The 20,756-nt window shown below is 40.3% G+C and overlaps 1 protein-coding gene across 1 annotated transcript in view; it reads right to left on the bottom strand.

Moving 5' to 3' along the window:
- LOC144003081 (proton myo-inositol cotransporter-like) overlaps nt 1-20,756 on the bottom strand; it is a 55,392-nt gene that overhangs the window by 5,588 nt on the left and 29,048 nt on the right. The window contains exons 4-5 of the mRNA XM_077498895.1: nt 15,252-15,360; nt 356-519 (exon numbers count right to left, since the gene is read on the bottom strand). Coding sequence (XP_077355021.1) covers nt 356-519; nt 15,252-15,360 — 273 coding nt within the window. The remainder of the gene's footprint in view (nt 1-355; nt 520-15,251; nt 15,361-20,756) is intronic.

Here is a 20,756-nt window from a genome sequence, read left to right as displayed (position 1 = left end):
CATCAGATTTCATCATATTCTGTCACGTTTCGGACGGCCCATTGAAAAGAGATACAATGCTGCCACCTGCTGGCCATAGTTAGTGGGTGTTTTTGATTTCACAACCCATTGACCAGGCAGAGCTGCACTTAGCTGTTGCACTGGCCATTGATTTAAAAACAAAACCCCCAAAAAACAAACAAACAAACAAACAAACAAAAAAAACGTAGTTGACGTCATTTAACATTTATGGCGGCATACATCGCGATTTTACTAATCGCTATTAAACATTTTTGGTGGTCAAAGAGTTATAATAAAGTGTCATGACTTTCAGTGTTGTCACATGAAAAGTCACCATAAAATGTTTCCGTCTTACCTGCGATGCTGCCCAGTGTGAGCCTTCGCCGGCCCACTCGCTCCACCAGCCACACGCCCAGCAGAGTGAATAGGAAGTTGGTGAGGGTGGTGAGTCCCGCCAGCCAGATGGCCAGTCGGTCATCCCGCACGCCCGACATTTGCAGGATGGTGGCGCTGTAGTACCTGCGCAGACGAGAGTGAGCGGGGAGGATGAACGGCTGTGACTATGACTATGTTTGGAAAACAAAACAACACAGACCCAAGCAGGGAGGAAGGAGTCAAAAGAAAATATGAAAATAAATGGTTAGGGGAATGTGTGCACGTATATATGGAAAATCTCTGAGTAGAATACTGCAAATGAGTATACAAACAATGCAATTTCTGGGTCCTAATCAAGTCACCAGCATAAAAATTCCCATCATCAAAAGTCAAGGTAATTGGGAGTGATTTCATTCACAAACTAAATGGCAAGTGCAGGACCAATATTTCCCTCAGGGTTTAACTCAATTTGCATTTTTTTTTATTGTTTTTTTCAACGAGCTATATATCCAATAAGGTTGCTTGTGGTGTAACAAACAAGGCTGCAAAGCATTCATTAAATTGAGTGACACTCAACACTCAAAATATTTTGGAGCAGAAAATCTACTAGGAGACAAGATCAAAGAACACAAACTGAGTCAAAGTTTTCTTTTGCTCCTTCAAACAAATCCTTCAGAAGAAAAGAGCCATCACCTTCCTCTTTATTGCCTCTCAAGCAGGTTTGTGTTTTACAAGCTTACAAAAGATGTTTTAAGTTGAGATGTTTTAGATGATGTTTTAATGTTTACAAAAGGTGTTTTACAACCAGACTTCGTCTTGTCACAGTCACAAGTGCCGAATATTTGCATTTGCGTGACGCACACTTTGTGCACTTCACAAATCTGAAACGTGCTGCTTTGTGAATGACATCTGCTAGCTGTGTATTAAGCAAATGAGCGAGTGTGTAGCATGTGCATGTACATTCCCCATTAAAAAATATCTATATTTGATTACACGTGAAAACGAAGATGGAGAGGAGGAGTTTGGGCATGATTAGGCTACTTGTACACAAACAGAAGTAAACAACAACAAAGAAAGGACGAGCCTGTAATTTCTTACAAAAAAAAAAAAGGTACAAAATGACATTCAGTATAGTTTTGGGTCATGTCAGTTTCTTGATGAGTTTTTTTATTTATTTATTTATTTATTTATTTTTTTAAGAGCACAGAATTGTTAATTTGGCAGTCTTACCAATGCAACATATCATCATCATTGCTCCCTGTTGGTGTGTGCGTGCATGCGTGTGAATTTGTGCTCATTAGTTCACCTGAAACCTAATAAAAAATCCCGGTACCCTTCACCTGAACCGGACACTTCAGAGTCTCGCCAAAGTCGTGAAGTTCAGAATGTCAGGAGACAAGAGGAAAGATCAAAGGAAAGAAAGACGAATCAAAGTGATTTTTTTCAGCACCAAACAAACACCACCTGCCACCCACATGGTTCCAAACCAGAATCTTACGCCAACCCAATAAGACTCTAGATTCCAAAAGATTAGGGAGACAGGAGGAAAAACTAAAGAGAGGACGGAGGGAAGGATAGATGAAGCAGAGTGATTTACACAGACACCAGCTTCTTGATGAGTTTTGTCACACTTCTAACCTGACATTTGTCTGTGGGACCATCTGTGAGACCACAACAAACTGCACACTCACACTCACTCACACGTCATAGAGCAGATTGAAGTAACATGTCAGACATGGAAAGCGGTTAAATGTCAGCAGTCCTGGAAACGATGTGAGGATCCAAATCAAATGTCACATTGCATGGTGTTTGTTCATGTGGCCTCGACACATTTCACATCAAATGTTGTCACCTCTTTGATGAAAAACAACTTCACACAAAATTACAGTTTATCAACAAGTGGCTACTGTGGATCTATTTTACGAGCAAGTAAGTTAGCCAGAATTAGTTAGCGGTTGGATTAACATTATTGTTGGAACGTTATACCCGCTGGATTCATGTAAAATTATAGCTATAATTTATTTCTTTCACCGTTCACCGTGAATCCACCTCCTGTCTGTTCCATGTGTTTGTGTATGTTGCACTCGCGGCTAGCTGCAGATTTGATCATCGTTACGTACAGCACAAGTGAAACACCAACGTGTTGAAAACACTTTTAAAATGTTGAATTGTAAAACACATTAAAAGGAGGACACAACCTGTTTCGCCGTCTCTACTTTCACTTTCTTAGGACCTCCGGTTAGTCAAAAAGGAATGTGGTAAAACACCTACATCATAATAAAAAAAAAAGTAAAATGTGACTATAAACACACCGCAAACTGTCCATATGTTGTCAAGTTCTGAAGCTGATATATAGCAGGGGCGCGAACAATCACAAGTGAAGGTGATGTACCCGTTTTTATCCATATCGTGAGATGGTCATTTTGTCACTTGCAGTCAACTGAAAATGACATCTCGGGGCTCAGGTAACAGCCAATCACGGCTCGGCTTCATAAAAGAAATGAACCGTGATTGGTCATTACTTGTTACCTGAGCAACCGTAATGTCATTTTCAGTCGACTGCAAGTGACAAAATGGCCGCCTCCCGAGATGGATAAAAACGGGTGCATTTTACTGCTTAACTCCATTTTTTGCCGAGTTTTGTCTCTTTTGTAGATTTCAATACTAAAGGAATACTACAGTATTGGAATCAGTCAAATGTTTTGCCTGTAATTCACATTTTCATTTATGTACTAAGGGACCAGAAAGAATCATTTAATCAGCCAATTAATCGGTTATCACAATTTTATTCTGCTAAATAATGGAATCCACATCGCCCGAACAAAATCCATATCGATGCACGTTGTTGACCAAGCGGTAAATGATCATTACGACTACGAGTCGTATAAAGAGCGCAGCAGCCAGCCCGTATAAAGCGTTATCAATCCTTGTGGCCTCATTGGAAAGTTTTCGAGTGGCTGATTCTCACAAAACGACTATACGTTGTCAGAACACATCTCCAATCAAGGTGAATTGTTATTTCATCATTCCACATATTGTCAGTTAAAACAAAGCTCTTTATCCTCTGGGTTTTAACGGGGTCTTCTTGTTCTGATGTAACGGGCTGTCAAGTTGAGACTTCAAAAAGACAAAACCTTTTCCTACAAAATTCACAGGATACCACACCTAATGTTATCCTGCAGCATGACAGGGTCAAAATATTATCAGCACAACCCACATGGGGGATATGAGGCAGACAGATAGTAGATCAGTCTGCAAGAAAGTGCAGATTTCAGCCAGGAAGTTTGATAATAACCGAAACCGACCGAGTTGACCTACTCCCCGTCGGCCTCTCTTGATACTTCCCCTCGAATTCAGAGCACCTGAGCCACCCAATTCAAGAAAAAAAAACATGAGCCCCGAACAGAGCCAAGTCAAAGCTGAAACCCGATAATGGAGGCATTTGAATTCTTTCGCCTTTCATGATCTCATGCATGACGGCTACAAGACCAGGATGTTGAAACAAATACAGTATATACACCTCATATATATATATATATATATATATATATATATATATATATATATATATATATATATATATATATATATATATATATATATATATATATATGTATACACCAGTATATACATAGAGTCTCCTTGATTCCTTCGCACATTAAAATCAATATGCGACTATTATAAAAACATTTACCGTAAAATAAAACATCTTTGAATAAGTCCCCCTGTTTTAATCCGGGATAAAACATTTAACGATAATATTAAAGTAAAAACACAAGGGGTCTATAGTCTAAGCCGACGTTTAAAGCGTGTAAAGACGTCGCTAAAGAGTAAACTCTCGGAATAACTTTAAATTGTAAAACGTTAGCCTCACGAATAATTAGTCAATACAGGAATCGAGTAGGTACATGTTAATTACAAATTTTAACGGTATACGTACGCATTCAATAAAAATACAAGCGGGCATTTAATACTCGGCAAAGTCACGCCTAGAATTTTTAAAATCCGTAAAAATGTGTAAACACGTTTTGTTTTGTTTTGTTTTGGAGGGACCGAGTATTTTGAAACATTTCATAGTAAACCGTAAGGAGAACTAAAAAGTTTCATAAAGGTAATAATTTGACTTTATAAAAAAAATAAATAATAAAAAAATAAAAATAAAAAACAGTACCTAACTAACTCAACTCGAGTTTATTTTATACAGCGCCTTCAAAAAGTCTAAGCCATCGTAAACTTAATATCAAAAGTAGGTAAATATACAAATAAAAACGGATCTGAAATGAATAAGAAGTAGATGTGTAAATAAGTATCCATATATTATTAACATAAAATACATCAGACAGCTTAAAATGATACCAAGTAAACCAGATAACTTAAAAATGAATAATATACCACAAGTAATTAAATATTCAATTCAATTCAAAAACGTTTTTATTTGTCCTCGTGGGGGAAGTTAAAAAAAAAAAAAACATGAAACCAATGAACATTAAAAAAAGAAAAAAAAAAGAAAAAAACAAATACGAAAAATAATAAATAACAATAAAAAACCAAAAGAAAGTGCTCCGTGCTTCACACTAAAGTGCTACGTGTCAGTCAGTCTGTCGCAATTTGGCCCGGGAGGGGGGTCACTGTTCAAGAGATTTAGTGATCTGGGGACAAATGTAGTCCTCCTCCTCCTTCTCCGCCGCTGTGTTCGTCAGAGTGGGGCGTCTCAGCCTGCTGAGATGATGGAAGCCACTCAAACATTCGATGAAGTGAGTGAGAGGGATCGAGCAGGATTCGGTCACAAAAGGAAGATAAGGCTCTGACAGGGTGTCCAATGATTTTTGAACAGACTTTAGTGATATTAAGTAGACGAGTCCGGTCTCGCAGGGGTGATGGAATGGAACCAAGAAGTGAATGGGAAAGTTAGAATACGCACTCATATACAAGTAACTAACATATGCCTAAAAGCAAAAGTAGGTAAATGTACGAGTAAAAATTGATCAGAAATCAATAAGTATCCATATATTATTTGTACAAAATACACCGGCCACCTTAAAACGATGCAAAGATGTGTTTTAAGATGATAGCGAAACGTCATTAATGTAATACAAGTTAATCATACCGGTAAGAAAAACATAAAACTATAAAATAGTATCATCGAACATCTATTGTGAGCCGCCCTTTCGCCTTCTTGTCGTCTTCTCCCCGCTTCCGCCTCCCCCCCCCCCCTTCCCTGTCTGCCCTGCGGCCCCTCCCCCTCCCTCTCCCTGGGCCTGGGGCTCCCTCCCCGGCCCGGGCGTCGGGCTCCGGGGGCCGGGCGAGGGTTTGGGGCCTGCCCCACTCCGGTATAACTCCTGGCGCCCCGGGCGGGCTCCGGTGGCCGGTGGGCTGTCCGGTAGCCCTGCTGCGCTGGCTGTCCGCCCATTGTGGTGCCGGGTGGATGAGGTGGGGGGCGGGTGGGGGTGGGGGTGCTGGGGGGCGGGCGTGCCACCTACACCCGCCGGGTTGGGTGAGGCCCCGCTGGTCGCTCCTCTTACTCACTTCACTAGCTTGCACTATACACTTTGTAAATATACACATAGGGCACACAACACATTTCTTGGTGGGGTGGGGAAGGGTGGAAACACCGTCTTCACCCTTCAACTCCCCTCCAATTTTAATGCACCTCACGTCCAAGGGGAGGGGTGAGTTGGGGCGGGGAGCCATCAGAGGGGATGGACTGCAGTGCCTGGCAGCGCTGTGGTCCCCCCCATTTGTGTCCCTGCCCCACCACTTTGTCCCTCCATTCCCTTTTTTAATGCACCACACATATACATATTCATTTTTTTGGGGGGGATACGGGTGTGTCGGAGTAGGGGAAATGTTTTCCCTCTGCTCCGACTCACCTGCTCCCAATTTTAATGCACCACACGCACACACTTGTATATACACTGGGTGGGGCCACATTCACGGTGTAAGGGTAGAGCTCGCCAGTCGGCGAGCTGGCGGACTCAGTAACAGGGTTAGGTGTCACTAGTACTCTGGCGTGACGACCGGGGCCTCTCCCCACCGGGCTCGGTGTTCTGGTGTCCCGCCTTCTCCCCTGGTGCTTCCTCCTCTGCTTCCCCCCTCCCGCCGCTGTGCAAATCTCGCGCGGCTGGAGGTGGGGTGGGCACATCTTCCCTCTCTGCGCTGCTGCCCGGTGCCGGTTTCCGGGGGGGGGGGTGGGGGGTTCTCGCGGGGGGCCGGGTTCGCGGGGGGGGGGTGGCGGCCGTCGGGGGGGGGGGGGGGCGGCTTGTTTGGGGGGGGTGGAGGTATGGGTGGGTGGGGGGTTGGGTGCTGGGGGTCGGGGTGTGTTCGGGGGTTTGGGGGTCGGGGGTGGTGGGGCCTGGGTCGTGGTGGATGGCGGGTTTGGGTGGGGTGCGGGGGGGTCGTGGGGGGATGGGGGCTGGGGACCGGTGGGGCGCTGTGGGGGCCCGCTGGGCCTTGTTCTGCGGCCTTGGGCTCGGGGGTGTGGGCCGGGGCTGGGGCGGGGGTGTTCCGGGTGTCTGGGTCGGCTCGCCGACCGGTGTCCGCTCGGGTGGCTTGGGGGTGGCCTTGGTGCTGCCGCGGCCTGGGGATTCCGGGGGGGGGGGGTGCTCGCTTTGCTGGACCGCGGTTGACGGCTTCTTTCTTTGGTGGTGGTCCTTATGCATGCCAGATCCGTCGCACCAGCATCTACTGAAACTCAACAGAAGTACCCTCTCCCTCCCACAGCCCCTTGAATCAGTTGGTGCTGGTGTCTGTGGTTCTCACTTTGCTTTATCTATCCTTCCCTCCTTCCTCTCTTTAGTTTTTCCTCTGGTCACTTGAGATCTTAATTTATTAGAAGTATGAGGTTTCTGGGGTTGGCATAAGACTCCGGTTTTGTAACCACGCAGGAGGGGTCTTGTTGGTGCTGGACTTCACTTTGATGGATTGGATGTACTGGCTTCTATTGATCTCACTCTGCCTTATCGATCCTTCCCTCCTTCCTCTCTTTAGTTTTTCCTCTGGGCTCTTGAGATCTCGCTAAATTTGCTGGAATTTAGAGGCTTCCGGGGTTGGCGTAAGACTTTGATTTTGTAATCATGGGGAAGGCAGGAAGTGTTTGGTCGGTGCTGGATGTCACTTTGATTTACCTTTCTTTTCTCTTTATTTCTTTTTTTTTCTGACCTTTTCTCTGGTCTCCTGACCATTTAAATCTCACGACTCTGGCAAGATTCTGAAGTACCTGGTTAAGGCGAAGGGTAATGGGATATTTATAAGGTTTTAGGTGAATGAATGAGTATAAATTTATACGTATTTGCACGCACGCACACGCACGCACGCAAACGCACGCAAACGCACGCACGCAAACGCACGCACGCACGCAAACGCACGCAAACGCACGCAAACGCACGCACACATACACACAAAAAAAAAAAAAAAAAAAAAAAAAAAAAAGAGCAATGATGACAAGACGTTGAATCGGTAAGACTACCGAATGAACAATTCTGAGCTCTTCAAAAAAGAAGAAAAAAAAAAAAAAAAAAAAAAAAAAAAAAAAAAAAAGAACATCTATTGTGAGAACTCAGAAACTATTGTAAAAAAACAATATAGTACGAATAATATTTTTATCTGAATTATGTCGCTATTTTTAAAGCGTTAGATGGGTAGACGTCTTAAATAATATTATTCATTCAAATTAAGTAATATAGTAGCTGTTATTTCACAATCAGGGCCGTACGTTAGCTGGCTTCTTAGCATAAAGGGTTGTGAGATCGAGTCCTGCCTTGTTGGGTAGACTTTGCGTGTTCTCCCAAATTCCTGAAAAAAAACAAAAAAACAAAAAAACAAAACCCACGCGTAGCAGGTAAATTAAAGAGTCCCGATGTGTAAATATGCGTGTAAAAAATTGTTTACCTACGCGTACCATCGGAAAGTAAGCGCGATTCGTAAGGAAAAAAATTAATCGTTCAATCAAAAGTTAAATGTCTCTTAGTCATACAAGATACACGTTTGTTCACTATATGTTTAGGTAAATTGCTGCAAAGAGCGGTTTTAAGATTAAAAAAGATCCTCGCGGTAGATTGCTACGCTCTGATTAAATCTCGTAGTTTTGTGTTTTAAACCCAGGGGTGATTTAGTATAGCTAATCTTACAGACTATCATATTCAATAATATCTTATAGGCTAATTTAACAATGGGTATTTCTAAGTATTTAAAAGAAAAAAAAAACTCACAAAGACTTGGGATCTCTTAGTTCGAATACGTCGTACAGCGATAAAACTATTTAGAGTGTTAAACGTGCTACATCTTCGCTAGCGATAAGTCTAAAGACGGTTTATTTATCCTCAAGGGGTAAGTTAAAAAAAACAAGAAACAAAACAAAACATAAGGGTTTCACGAAACAAAGCACTATCGGTAACAAAACAGAACCAAAAATAAAACGTAAGTATCCCTATATTATTTGCACAAAATACACCTGGCACCTTAAAACGATGCCTTCACCCACCTAAAAAACTAAAACAGAAACAAAGCAAAAATAAAACTACATCATCCTTCTTCACGTACGCGCCATATTCCTAACATAATAAAAACATATTTCATACCCGGATACTTTCTAAAAAACTACTAACCTAAGGGTTACAGGGCTATCCATTGAAAGAATCCGAGCTAATAATTAGAAGATATTTCATTCATACATATTCAGATAAAAAGGATAACATCAAGATAGAAGACTCTTACAATCAACAGCTTAAAGATTTCAAAAAGTATGATCCCCACAATACATTGCCCCTCCTCTAAATCAGTTACTGCTTTAAAAAAAAAAAGCTCCGGAAATTTAATTTTTCATGTTGGTACCCCTTTAGTATTTTATTTACAAGCTCGTAAATATTCTCAGTGGTACATTTGTAGAAAATGTATATGCCCACAGCAGGTTTACAACTAGAACGTGAGCAACGCCTCGGCGTGAGGTTCCTCTTTTGTTTTGTAGGAATTATTTGTATTTTCGTGATTTAGTGTCATTAGTATTATTATTTTGCACAGTGAATCACATTTAGGATAACATATAAGTGTGTCTTTAAATCTGGTAAATGTGGAAAATTCCATTTTGAATTGCTACACCCCTAAAATAAAACTGTACGCACCCTTCCTCATATACATATTGCATCTATGGCGTCGTAAATTCAAACAGTAGATCCTTTCTAAAAAACTATTAGCCAAGGGCTTACAGGAATACCCTTTGTAAGAGACTAAGGTGTTAATCTACTAATAAGAAGATTTTGGTTAAATTGTTGCAAAGATCGGCTTAAAGATTAAGGGTTAAGTAGAGTATAAATCTATTAACGTATCAAGAAACTCAAAGTTTCATACTTTCAATTCTCTTAGTTTTAAAAAGAAGCAGACGTCTGACCAATAATGTCCACATGCAGTTCCTGCCTGAGTTTGTGATTACATATTCTCTCCAGAAATCAGTATTTTTTTAAACTAGTACAATTATTATCTTTTTTAAACACAAAAAAAAAGGTAAACAAATTTTCCCGTCCCTCCCCAAACAGCGTACTCTTATACACATCATAAACATAAAATAATAAAAACATACACGTCTAAGCATACCTGTAAACATCACGTATATATAAAATGTACAAATTCTAGCATCCGTCATCTTGTAATAGATACCATATAAAAATAAAACGTATCATTTGTAACCGAAACGTAAATGAGTTGAGTTTGGTTTAATATAAGGACAGTGTTCAGTAACATTAAAAAGATGGCTGCGGGGGATTTAGTACGATGCTAGTTTCGATCTGCTGTCCCCAAAAATTTAAAATTAACCCCACTTAATATTTAAAGGCTACTCTAATGCCATGCATTGTTCCGTCATCCAAAATGTATAATTTACAAATTGAATACCTTTGAATAAAATTTTTAGGTTTTACATTCATTATCAACATTTTAATACCCTAATTTACTTTTGTAGACAAAATTAGACTAACTTTATTGTGTTCATCCTACCAAAATTTCTTTATTACATTGCTATCAAATACAACGCACAAAACATCAACCGATTAATTTCACGCCTCACTCTATTTAAAATTAAAAATACAGACAAACTTATCACATTCTAATACCTACCATCCACATCCTTTGACCATTAGATGGCGCCGTTCACCGCGGGGGAGACGCTCAGACCTCTCCACCGTTTTTAGCTTTTTTACAATATCAGACGTCTTCAGAAATTGGTTAAATAACAACCCTATACGTACGAATAATCGTTTTATTTTTTTTCGTTTGTATTTCCCTCTCCAGCTCCTTCAGTTAGAAAACAAGCCCTCTACGTTGTCCATTTATTTTATTTATTTATTTATTTATTTAAAAAAAAAAAAGGAAAACCCTTCAAAGGAGACGCAACTTCGCATCCTGAAACACCGGTAGGTTTATTTTATTTATTTTAAAAAACAAGAAGCAAATAGATTACATTTTTTTTAATATTCACAACAAAAACCCGTCAAAGGAGACGCAACTTCACATCCTGAAACACCGGTAAGTTTCTTTTATTTATTTTAAAAAACAAGAAGCAAATAGATTACATTTTTTTAATATTCACAACACTTTAACTCGAATAAGAGAGCCTCGCACTATTTTACATGCACGCGCACACATACACGATAGAGGCGCCGGGTACGCTTCCTATCGCACGACTTAGTGTGAAGTACCACTAAGGTGGTGGGGCGCGCTTCCTGCACGACCCCGGTTGAGACCCCCCTACTTCAAAGGGGAACCTATATCACTACTCGCGTGAAAAGTATCAGGATTGCATTGCAGGGGCGCGCTTCCTACAAGACTTCAGAGGGGGGTGCTTCCTGTGACACGATATAAAGGAGAGCTATCCGTTTGATGAAAAGTTTTTTAACAAGAGGATAACGACTCACCACGATTTATGATTAGCAGATGGTGGAACTATGGGGGGCGTATATCACGACCCCGGGGTCTTACAGGGGGGAGCGCTTCCTGTCACGATCTTGATTAACGGATGTGGGGGGTTATGACATTATCTACCGGAAACACATGTACACTGGGGTGAGAGGTATTAGGCAGGGGTACAGAAGGGGAGGGGTGATGGGGTCACGACCTTATCTACCGGAAACATATGTTCGCTGGGGGTGGGAGGGGTGCAGGAGGGGGGCATGGGGTGATCCATCAAATTTTGACAGTTGCTGTCCCGACTTCTAATTGGTTAGGGGGGCGGTAAGGGGGCGGTGCTTAATTCAAAATAATGGTTTCTGATTGGTTAGGGGGCGGGGTACCTGTCAAATTTTGACAGGTGGTGTCCCGGCTTCTGATTGGTTAGGGGGCGGGGCTTAATTCAAAATAACGGTTTCTGATTGGTCGAGAAGGCGGAAGGGGGCGTGGCTTAATTCAAAATAACGGTTTCTGATTGGTTGAGAAGGCGGAAGGGGGCCGGGCTTAATTCAAAATAACGGCTTCTGATTGGTCCTGAAGGGTCATAAATCAGATTTTGACGTTTGCTGGATTGTACTATTTTTTTAGGGATGTTCGATACCACTTTTTTTTTCAGACCGATACCGATACTCAGACCCTCAGTACTCACCGATACCGATACCAACTGCCGATACCAGTAGTACATTTTGACAAATAAAAAAAATCACTAAAAGATATTTTTAAACAAATATATTCCCTTTAATTTTGACAAATAAAACAGCACAGTCACTCTTCAATAGTCTTAATGCTCAAAATAAAACACAAAAATGCTCTTTTAGTTTAAGGTTCACAATTTTGAAGTATTTCCAAACCGGTGAGGTTTTGGTGAAAAACTGCTGCAAGCTAGCGCCAGTTACAGGCAAGGAGGACTCACTTAACGTCTTCCCCCTCTGCCATCGGTCCCTGGTACTCGTCTGCGTCACGAGTACTCGAGTACTTGAAAAAAGGCTGGTATCGGCCCGATACCGATACCTGGTATCGGTACTCACCCATCCCTAACGATAAGAATATAAATTAGAGGCAGAAGAATATTCAACTGTTTCACAATATTTTGTTGCCCTGCGATTGGCCGGCAACCAGTCCAGGGTGTACCCCGCCTACTGCCCGGAGCCAGCTGAGATAGGCTCCCTTGTGAGGAATAAGCGGTCAAGGAAATGGATGGATTGATTGACAATATTTTGTCCTTTAGTATTTGTTTATTCTATTCTATTTATTTATCTATGTATGTATTTATTTATTTATTCACTCACCTAATTCTTATTAATTTACTGATGTGAACTTTATTTACTTGTATACAAAAAAAAAAGTACTTGTATACTCACTTAAAATGTTTGCTTTGTTCTTTTTCGGATGTTATTCTTTACTGCATGACCGATTTCTGTTCCATGTACAGCACTTTGTATACGGCAATGCTTGTTTTTAAAGTGCTTTATCAATAAAGTTGAGTTGAGAGTTGAGTATTATGTTGTCATATGCCTTTTTGTCAAATTTTGCTGGTTTCAAAACAGCTCAAATCAGTCGATTAAATTGGCCAGCCGATCACTTGACCGGGCTCTAATGAATGCAAATAATATTAAAATGGGATGTATTTATGTGTCTATTGTTCAAATAAACTATTATGCATACATACACATTTGAAATATTTATTATTTTTTTCCACGACCAAGCGGACCCATTTGTCCATTCTAAAAATGAAAATGTGCACCAAAGTTTGCCCACCCCTGGTCGAACCACAATGATAAATATATCACGACTTAAATTGATACAAGTAACCAGGGACACTTTTCAACGGCAGCTGTAAAACAAAACACAATCTTTGGCACCATCTTGATGACACATCAACGTAAATGGATCACTAAAGATGGACAGATCAATCAAATCAGCGCAAGAGAGAGAGAGGGCGTGAAGGAGACGATTCAGCCCTGAGCTGTTCACATTTGAGGGTCACGATGAAGATGGATGCACATTTAAAGAGGCATGCAGTCAATAGACGACGGGCCACAAACAGCATTTGTGACAGGTGCAATGTGTCACTCCACTTAACAGCGAGCCCAAATTTCTCCTCGGCGAACCTGTCAGTTACATTCAATTCTGCAAGCTCTCATTTGAGACCCGCACACACCGACATCAGACAGCAATCTACACATGCGTGGTGGTAACAAATAACAAAATAGTACAAGCACGCACGCACACACTTAGCCTATTGCCTTTGCTTTGGCGGTTGCCAGGCAACAGCACACATCCCCAGATTGTTTACAGAGCCTGCTAATATAGTTCATCTGGAAGGGGCGGCAAGACAGACACAGATGGAAAGATAACGACAACAACTAAACAGGGTAGGGGGGGATTTCTTCCCGGCTGCCCCGGATGATGCGTTATGAAATGCTTTGTTATTTAATAGCGCATCGCCAAACTACACACATGCCTGTCTCAATGCGTTTGGACTGAATGGAAAGGATGGAGACACAAAAACACACTATGTCTTCTTTTTTTTAAGTCTAAGGTAGATAGTAGCTTAAAAATGATCTAATTGTGTCCCTACTTCCTAATAAAACAAAATAGAGCATCTTTAGTTTGTATACCAAGACTGGAAATATGCAAGTGCAGCATTATCAACATTAATCCCAACCACGGTGCCTTTGCACATTAAAATGGTAAATTGTCCAATTCCACCCAATTGTTCCGTAAATTATTATTTCTTCACTGGCATGGAAAAAATTGTTGATACTCGTCCTCTGTCAATTTAAAGAAAACCTACACTGGTATACAAGTATACAAGTATACAGTATATGTATACTACATATAGGGGTGGAAACCTCTGGGTATCTTACAATACCATACAATATGAGATACAAGGCTTACGATAACGATTAACTCACGATATGACGATACCATGATGATCGATATATTGGTCAGGTAATAAATCCACAATAACCTATGATAAAACTACCCAAGACATAAACTGATGTTTTTTCAATGAGAAAATCGTTTCTTTTTGCACCATCACCGAAACACAATATTAAAACTGGTGGCTTCTTCACAGTGAGTACTTTAGTGTTTTTTTTTTTTTTTTTTAAACAAATACAAATGTCTTCTTAACAGAGACAATTTCTCAACAAATTTGTGTCTTTCTTAAACACTATTGTCATGCAACATGTCAGTTACTTATAGTCAACCGTTACATTTTATATAATTTTTTTGTGTAACATTGCAAAAGTAAATAAATAAATAAATAAAATGACTTAAATATTAAATCCAATTAAATCATTATTAATATTCCTCAATAATTGTGTGCTTCAAAAATTCCAAACATAAAACATGATTTTAATGTTAAAATTGAAGATATATTACACAAATGTATACAAACGTATGTGCAAAAGTGAGTCAGTTGCTCATGAGTCTTCTTCACCTGAAGACTTCTGTCCATTTCCCCTCCACTCTTATGAGGCGCTCCCCCTGGTGGTCCGCCAAGTAATTGCTCAATAACTAATGAACATTGGATCCGTTATAGCGGCTGTACATTAACTACAAATATCACAATACTTGCGTAGGTGTATCGATAATCTATCGGGAGACAAAGTATCATGATTTATTGCGGTATCGATATATCGTCACACTCCTAATGACATGCAGACAATTTATTGAATGCACAGACATACAGTATGTACAAAAACGAATCAAACGTTGTACGCATGTTGAAGAAGAGACAAGAGATGTTTCGTAGACTGAAATTGTTTGGCACATTGCACCCCACGGGTGTGAATAATGTAGCGAGAGCACTTGTCTTATTGAAATACTCGTTAAAGTGAAGTTAGCATATGGAAAAAAATATATATAATTCCAAAACAAAATGGCCCGACAGTCTCGCGGACCCCTCAAAGTGCCGCCAGCGCGGACCTACTCACATGACTGTGTTGATTCCGGAGAGCTGCTGGAACATCTGGAGGCCGCAGCCCACCAGGAGTGCTCGCCGCGTAGGAGGGTAGGTCAGCATGCGCCAGATCACCGGGCCATCTAGAGACGTCAAAAGCACAATTCTGAATCATTTGGAAGGCAAGACCATTTACTGCGATGTTGTCTATTATGTTTACCAGGACACATGGTGTAAGACTAGAGAATAGGTGTGTAACAAAAAACAATTTGCATTGGAAAATTGGCTATGCTTTATTAGATCGTATCACACCGCACATCCTTTAAGATGCATCCCCCAATACACATTTATATTTAAAAAAACAGCTTTCCTGAAGAGATGCACACTAGGATGCAATGATATCCAAACATCACGATACGATATTATCACGATATGAAGGTCACAATATGATAATTACCACGATATTGTGGGGAGGTTGGCAATTAAAAAAAAAAAAGCTCACAATATCGTCAAAAAATGAGCTCATACTAAAAAAACACACACACACAATATTGTGCTTTTGTACAATACGGTAATATACATAAATATAAAAATATTATATATAAATGTAAAAATACTATAAATATTATATTGTGGATTTTAAACTTAGGAGGGCCAAAACATGCCTTGGAAGGGCCAAAACATGCCTTGTGAAAATTCATTCAAAACTCATTTACTCCCAAAAACGTATCAATATGTTCTATTTTAAATCTTACCATGCTCCTAAAGATGTATTTATACGTTTTGGCTTTGATGCAGCCCCTGAACTGAAGAGAATGCTTGAAGCAATGGTAGTTATTACAAAAACGGCCAGCAGATGGCAACAGATTATAAGAGATCAAAAAGCTCTTTTCCCCACTATGTCCAACAGATTTGTGAATAATGATGAAAATTAGCCATATGCTAATGCTAATTGATATGCAAAATGGAAACAGATAGAAATAGATGTTTTTTTTTCCTGATGAAAGAAGAGACTCTAATCTTTCTTTTGGTAGATTCCATGTTTTTAGAGCAACAGGACACAATATTCTATGGGCCTTGCAAAATCAGTCAAAATCCAGTAAGACAGCAAAAAATGTCCTGGGAGTGAATGAGTTAAACTGCATTAAAAATAAATAAATAAATAAATAAATAAATAAATAAAGTAGCCACCAGATGGTGCTAGATCTGCACAAAGACAAATCAACTCGACTTTTTTTTTTTTTTTTTTAACAGATGTTCTGCTTTTAATATCGTGACACGACAACACCGATATATTGTGGCAGTTTTAATATCGCGATATCACGATATCGCCGTTATCGTTACATCCCTAATGCACACCCTCCTAGATAAGCCTCCAGTGTGTGCCGTGTTATTCGTTTTGAATACGCACAGGAATTCTAAAGCATCTCCAGCATGACTAAAAAGGCAACAACAGAGCAAAAAGCCCAATTAAAGCAATTTGTAGAGCACAGTGGATAATAGGTGAGCGCTGCTCAAAGGAGGATAATTCAAGATAAATATGCAAAAGACTGCCCCAATGAGCTGTCGTCCGCGATGCCGATTGCTACTTTCTTGTCGTTTTTTTTCTCGCCGTGCTCTTATCGGCATCGGCCTTCCTGCCTCTCAGCCTGATTTCCTTGCCAGCGTGCCGACAAGCCCCCTTCCTCTGGGAAGTCTTAATAGGATGAGCGAACAAGCATAGCGGACAGAGGAGGGAGAGACGGGGCCCGGCGAGATGGTGGAGGGTGAAGTTGCACGACCTCGTGAGGACTGCACACGTGAAGCCGCACACCAATGGCGTCAAAATGGGGAGCAGCTGTGTGTAGGAGGACTCTCCGTGGAGCAGACTCCTTTCTCAAAGGAAAGCCCAGACTCACTCGGTGACACGCTCAGCCTATGCATGTCTTTTGGGAAGCATCATCTTCGATTGCTTTTAGTTGAGCAATGCTGAAAAGCAGCTTGATGGGTATTCAGATGCCAGAGAAATGACAAGCACTTTTCTCTGATGCAGTCAAAAGAAGCCATTGGGCCTAATATGAAACATTCACTTTCATACAGTTAAATAACTCTCTAGGTCTGCACACATACTGATGAGCAGGGCTGGACTGGCCAGCTAGCGTACAGGGCAGATGCCCGGTGGGCCGGTCTCTTTCACTTTTTGTGCTTTTTAATGATTATTTTCCTCAATTTTACCCCAAGTGACTGGCCCACAATTTAGAGGGACCAGTCTGTTCATCCATTTCGAATATAGATAGCAAAGTGAAACATCATCAATAAATATCAGTGGCAGAGCTACCTGTTAGGCAAGAGTCAGTCAAAATGCCAGGGACGATTTTTTTTTTTTGTGCCAGTCCAGGCCTGCTGATGAGTATTATTATTATTATTATTATTATTTTTATTTTTTTTTTAAACTGAGGGCCTTTATCAAGCTGACGGGATTTATGAACAGTCTTAAATACCACTTAGTATTAGCACAAAACCTTAAGGCTGCTTGGAAAAAAAAACTAACAAAAAAAAGGCCGAAACATCAGAAATACATTTAGGGTTAATCAGAAGCACTTTGGTGACAACATGAGTTTGAATGTGATTGCCTAATTCTGAACATATCCCCATTTATGAGGGTGTGCACACTTGTGCAACTACATTTTTTTTTCTCCAGTTGCTTACTTCCCCTATTGAAAAGATTATTTTGGAATAAAAATCTAATTAATGTTAAATGTTTCTCAATGATTTATATTGGTCTCATTTTTTACAACAACAACAACAACAACAAAAAACCTGAAATCTGGACAGGGTGTGTAGACTTTTTATATCCTCTGCATTTAATTAGTACATATGATGTGCATGGATTCTTTTGGCTAATCCGATTCGAACATGTTCAGTCATGTTTCTTTTTTAAATTTTTATTATTGTTTAATTCTTGGATTTGTTATTTATGTATTTTTAATCATTGAAATATAGACTTTATCATTCATTTAAAGTAGGGACGGGTGAGTACCGACACAAACCAGGCCTTATTTCAAGGTTCCGTTACGTTGGGTGCCGTCTTGTGGCCATTTTACGACCAGAAACTAGAAATTATGAATTAGAAAATTTCCATTAATTTCATGGAATTTTCAGGAAAAAATGCTAAATTGGGATATATAGGTCTTTCTTAAAAAATTATCCATAATTTTTTGTTAGGGAAAATTTTTTTTATATCAAAATTACTCGTGGTGTCGATTCTTGGTACTTCTCGGTTGTTTAAGGAGCAAACTACAAATTCTTTAAGCCAACCTCGTAGCAATGTTTTTAAAGTTTGTTTGATACAGCCAATAATTTCACACAAGTCTAATAAACGCTTTTTTAAGAAGAAGTATTTTTATAACATGGCCAGGAACATTAAACTCATAAATCAGAGCGGTCGTCCAACGTCTGTTGAAATATGATACGAAATGGTGTAAATATTTCCCATGTGCCTGTTATTGTATTGTATTTGTTTTTATTTTTTTATTAAGGCTTCGCCACGGTAAGAAGAAGTGCTCTGACGGTAGACGGCTGGAAAAAAGATGGGCTGGTCCATTTCCTTTGGCGCTAACCCGGTGGAGTATGATGGCTTGATTTCCAGCCGAGCCGAGTGGAGTCGTCGTTATCTGATTAGCTGCGAGGGACATCAAGATTTATGTGCCCGCGATCGACTATCCGGAGAGGGCCATCTCATGAAGAAGGGGCTTCATTTACTCCATAAATACGCTTTATTGATCAAACACCGTTCTTCTTTTTTCCGTCCCCTAACAAAGAAGTGAACTAGAAACACATTAACTCAACTCTCCTCACTGGAGCGCCACCCTACTGTAATTCAATCAGATGAGATATTGAACGCAACTGGATGGTGGGGAGTGGGAAGAAAAAAAACAAAACAATCTAGCAAAGCCACAAGCGCCGTGATTTAGTCTCACGGCGCCAAAATAATTGCACGACATTGAAACCTCTTCTTACTCGCATTTTGTTTACGGTCACGCAATGATTGTTAGGGGTTCCGGTGGAACCGGAAGATGGAGCCCAAAAATGGCAGAACACAAAGAGACAATTGAACAATTTATTTGACAAGGACTGAAACAAAAAGCGCTGGACGAACCCAGGAGAAAAACAGTTAAAGGACGCTTGCAAAAGCTGCAAGGTAAGGAAGTAACAAAAATATACCCGAGGGCTACAAAACCGCGCTACGCGAATAAACAAAACCAAAACACAAAACACGCTGTACAAAGCGGAAAACTAAAGACGATGTAGAAAACACGTGAATAACAAACTCTCAAGCGTGAAGCTGAGGAAACATAAAACTACGGAGCAGAAACGGCTCAACGCGAGGATAACAAACACTCAAGCATAAAAGCTGAGGATATAACAAAAACTATGAATCAAAAGGATTCACGAAACTAACAGGAAACAAGAGACAAGGCTGAAGGTACAATCGAATTCACACGAGGTCAGAATAATGCACTAGGCAAAGGCATAGCAAGGTCAATACTCCGACGAGGACTGTCGGCAGTCACAGTCCTTATGAAAGCTTGATTGAGGATGGGAAACAGGTGCGGCGCAGGAGGACACGCCCCATCCCTCAATCAGAGGCTAGTGGAAAAAACAAAAACACATACCCTGAAAGCACAAGCACAACAATGATGATACATTATCGCTTCGGTACTTCAATTGCAAGCCAGGTTGGCCACTCATTTCCACAACAGCGCTCATGAGTGCTTGTGTGACGTGGCTGCGGATACGGCCAGTGTCGGGTACCAGATGTGATCGGGCTGCCAGATCGTATCGGGGGTCGCCGAACGAACACATCCAGCTACAGGATTGTCTGGAAATGATCCAGTTGACGTCAAACATTGGAAAGAAAATATTAATTAAAGATGTAATGTAAATAACAAAATGTACGGACTGAAATTGTTAAAACGTAAATAAACCTAAGAATATAACCGCAAAATATGTGTAATAAATAATAAAATAGAGTGAATAAATGATAAATACACAAAATAAGTGTTTCGGATGTGACAAATATTGTCAGTTTCGATTTTGATATGTTCCTATTATCATTAAGACTGTTTTTTTTTTGTTTTTTTTGTTATTGTGATTGATTTGTGAACAGCTAAAAAAGAAACCAAACTGAAGCTAACTTCATTAGCGCTGCTGTACTGACGTCACCGGCAAGCACCAAGGCGCTCCAATCTAGTTTTTTTTCCACTCTTAAAGTATCATGCGTTTATATTTTTAGGTTTAGTTCCGTTTTTAAAATTTCAGTCCATAAATTTTGTTATTTTGAACAATTGTAAACAGACAATTCCTGGAGCGTCATCTGCAGGCGACCCCGATACAATCTGGCAGCCTAGCTGACATTGGTTAGCGTGGTTTCTGTCGAAAATGAACCAGGTCTTGACTTGACTCGAGACTTGGGACTTATTTGGCTACACAGTAAATTTTGTAGAGTAAATTTGACTGTATTTATGGGACCAAATAGACTCAGCTTTAGAGTCATATT

This window comes from Festucalex cinctus, chromosome 16 (assembly GCF_051991245.1).
Source record: "Festucalex cinctus isolate MCC-2025b chromosome 16, RoL_Fcin_1.0, whole genome shotgun sequence".
Lineage (NCBI taxonomy): Eukaryota > Metazoa > Chordata > Actinopteri > Syngnathiformes > Syngnathidae > Festucalex > Festucalex cinctus.
Note: the sequence above shows the minus strand (reverse complement) of the source record. Positions and strands in the feature narration are given on the sequence as shown.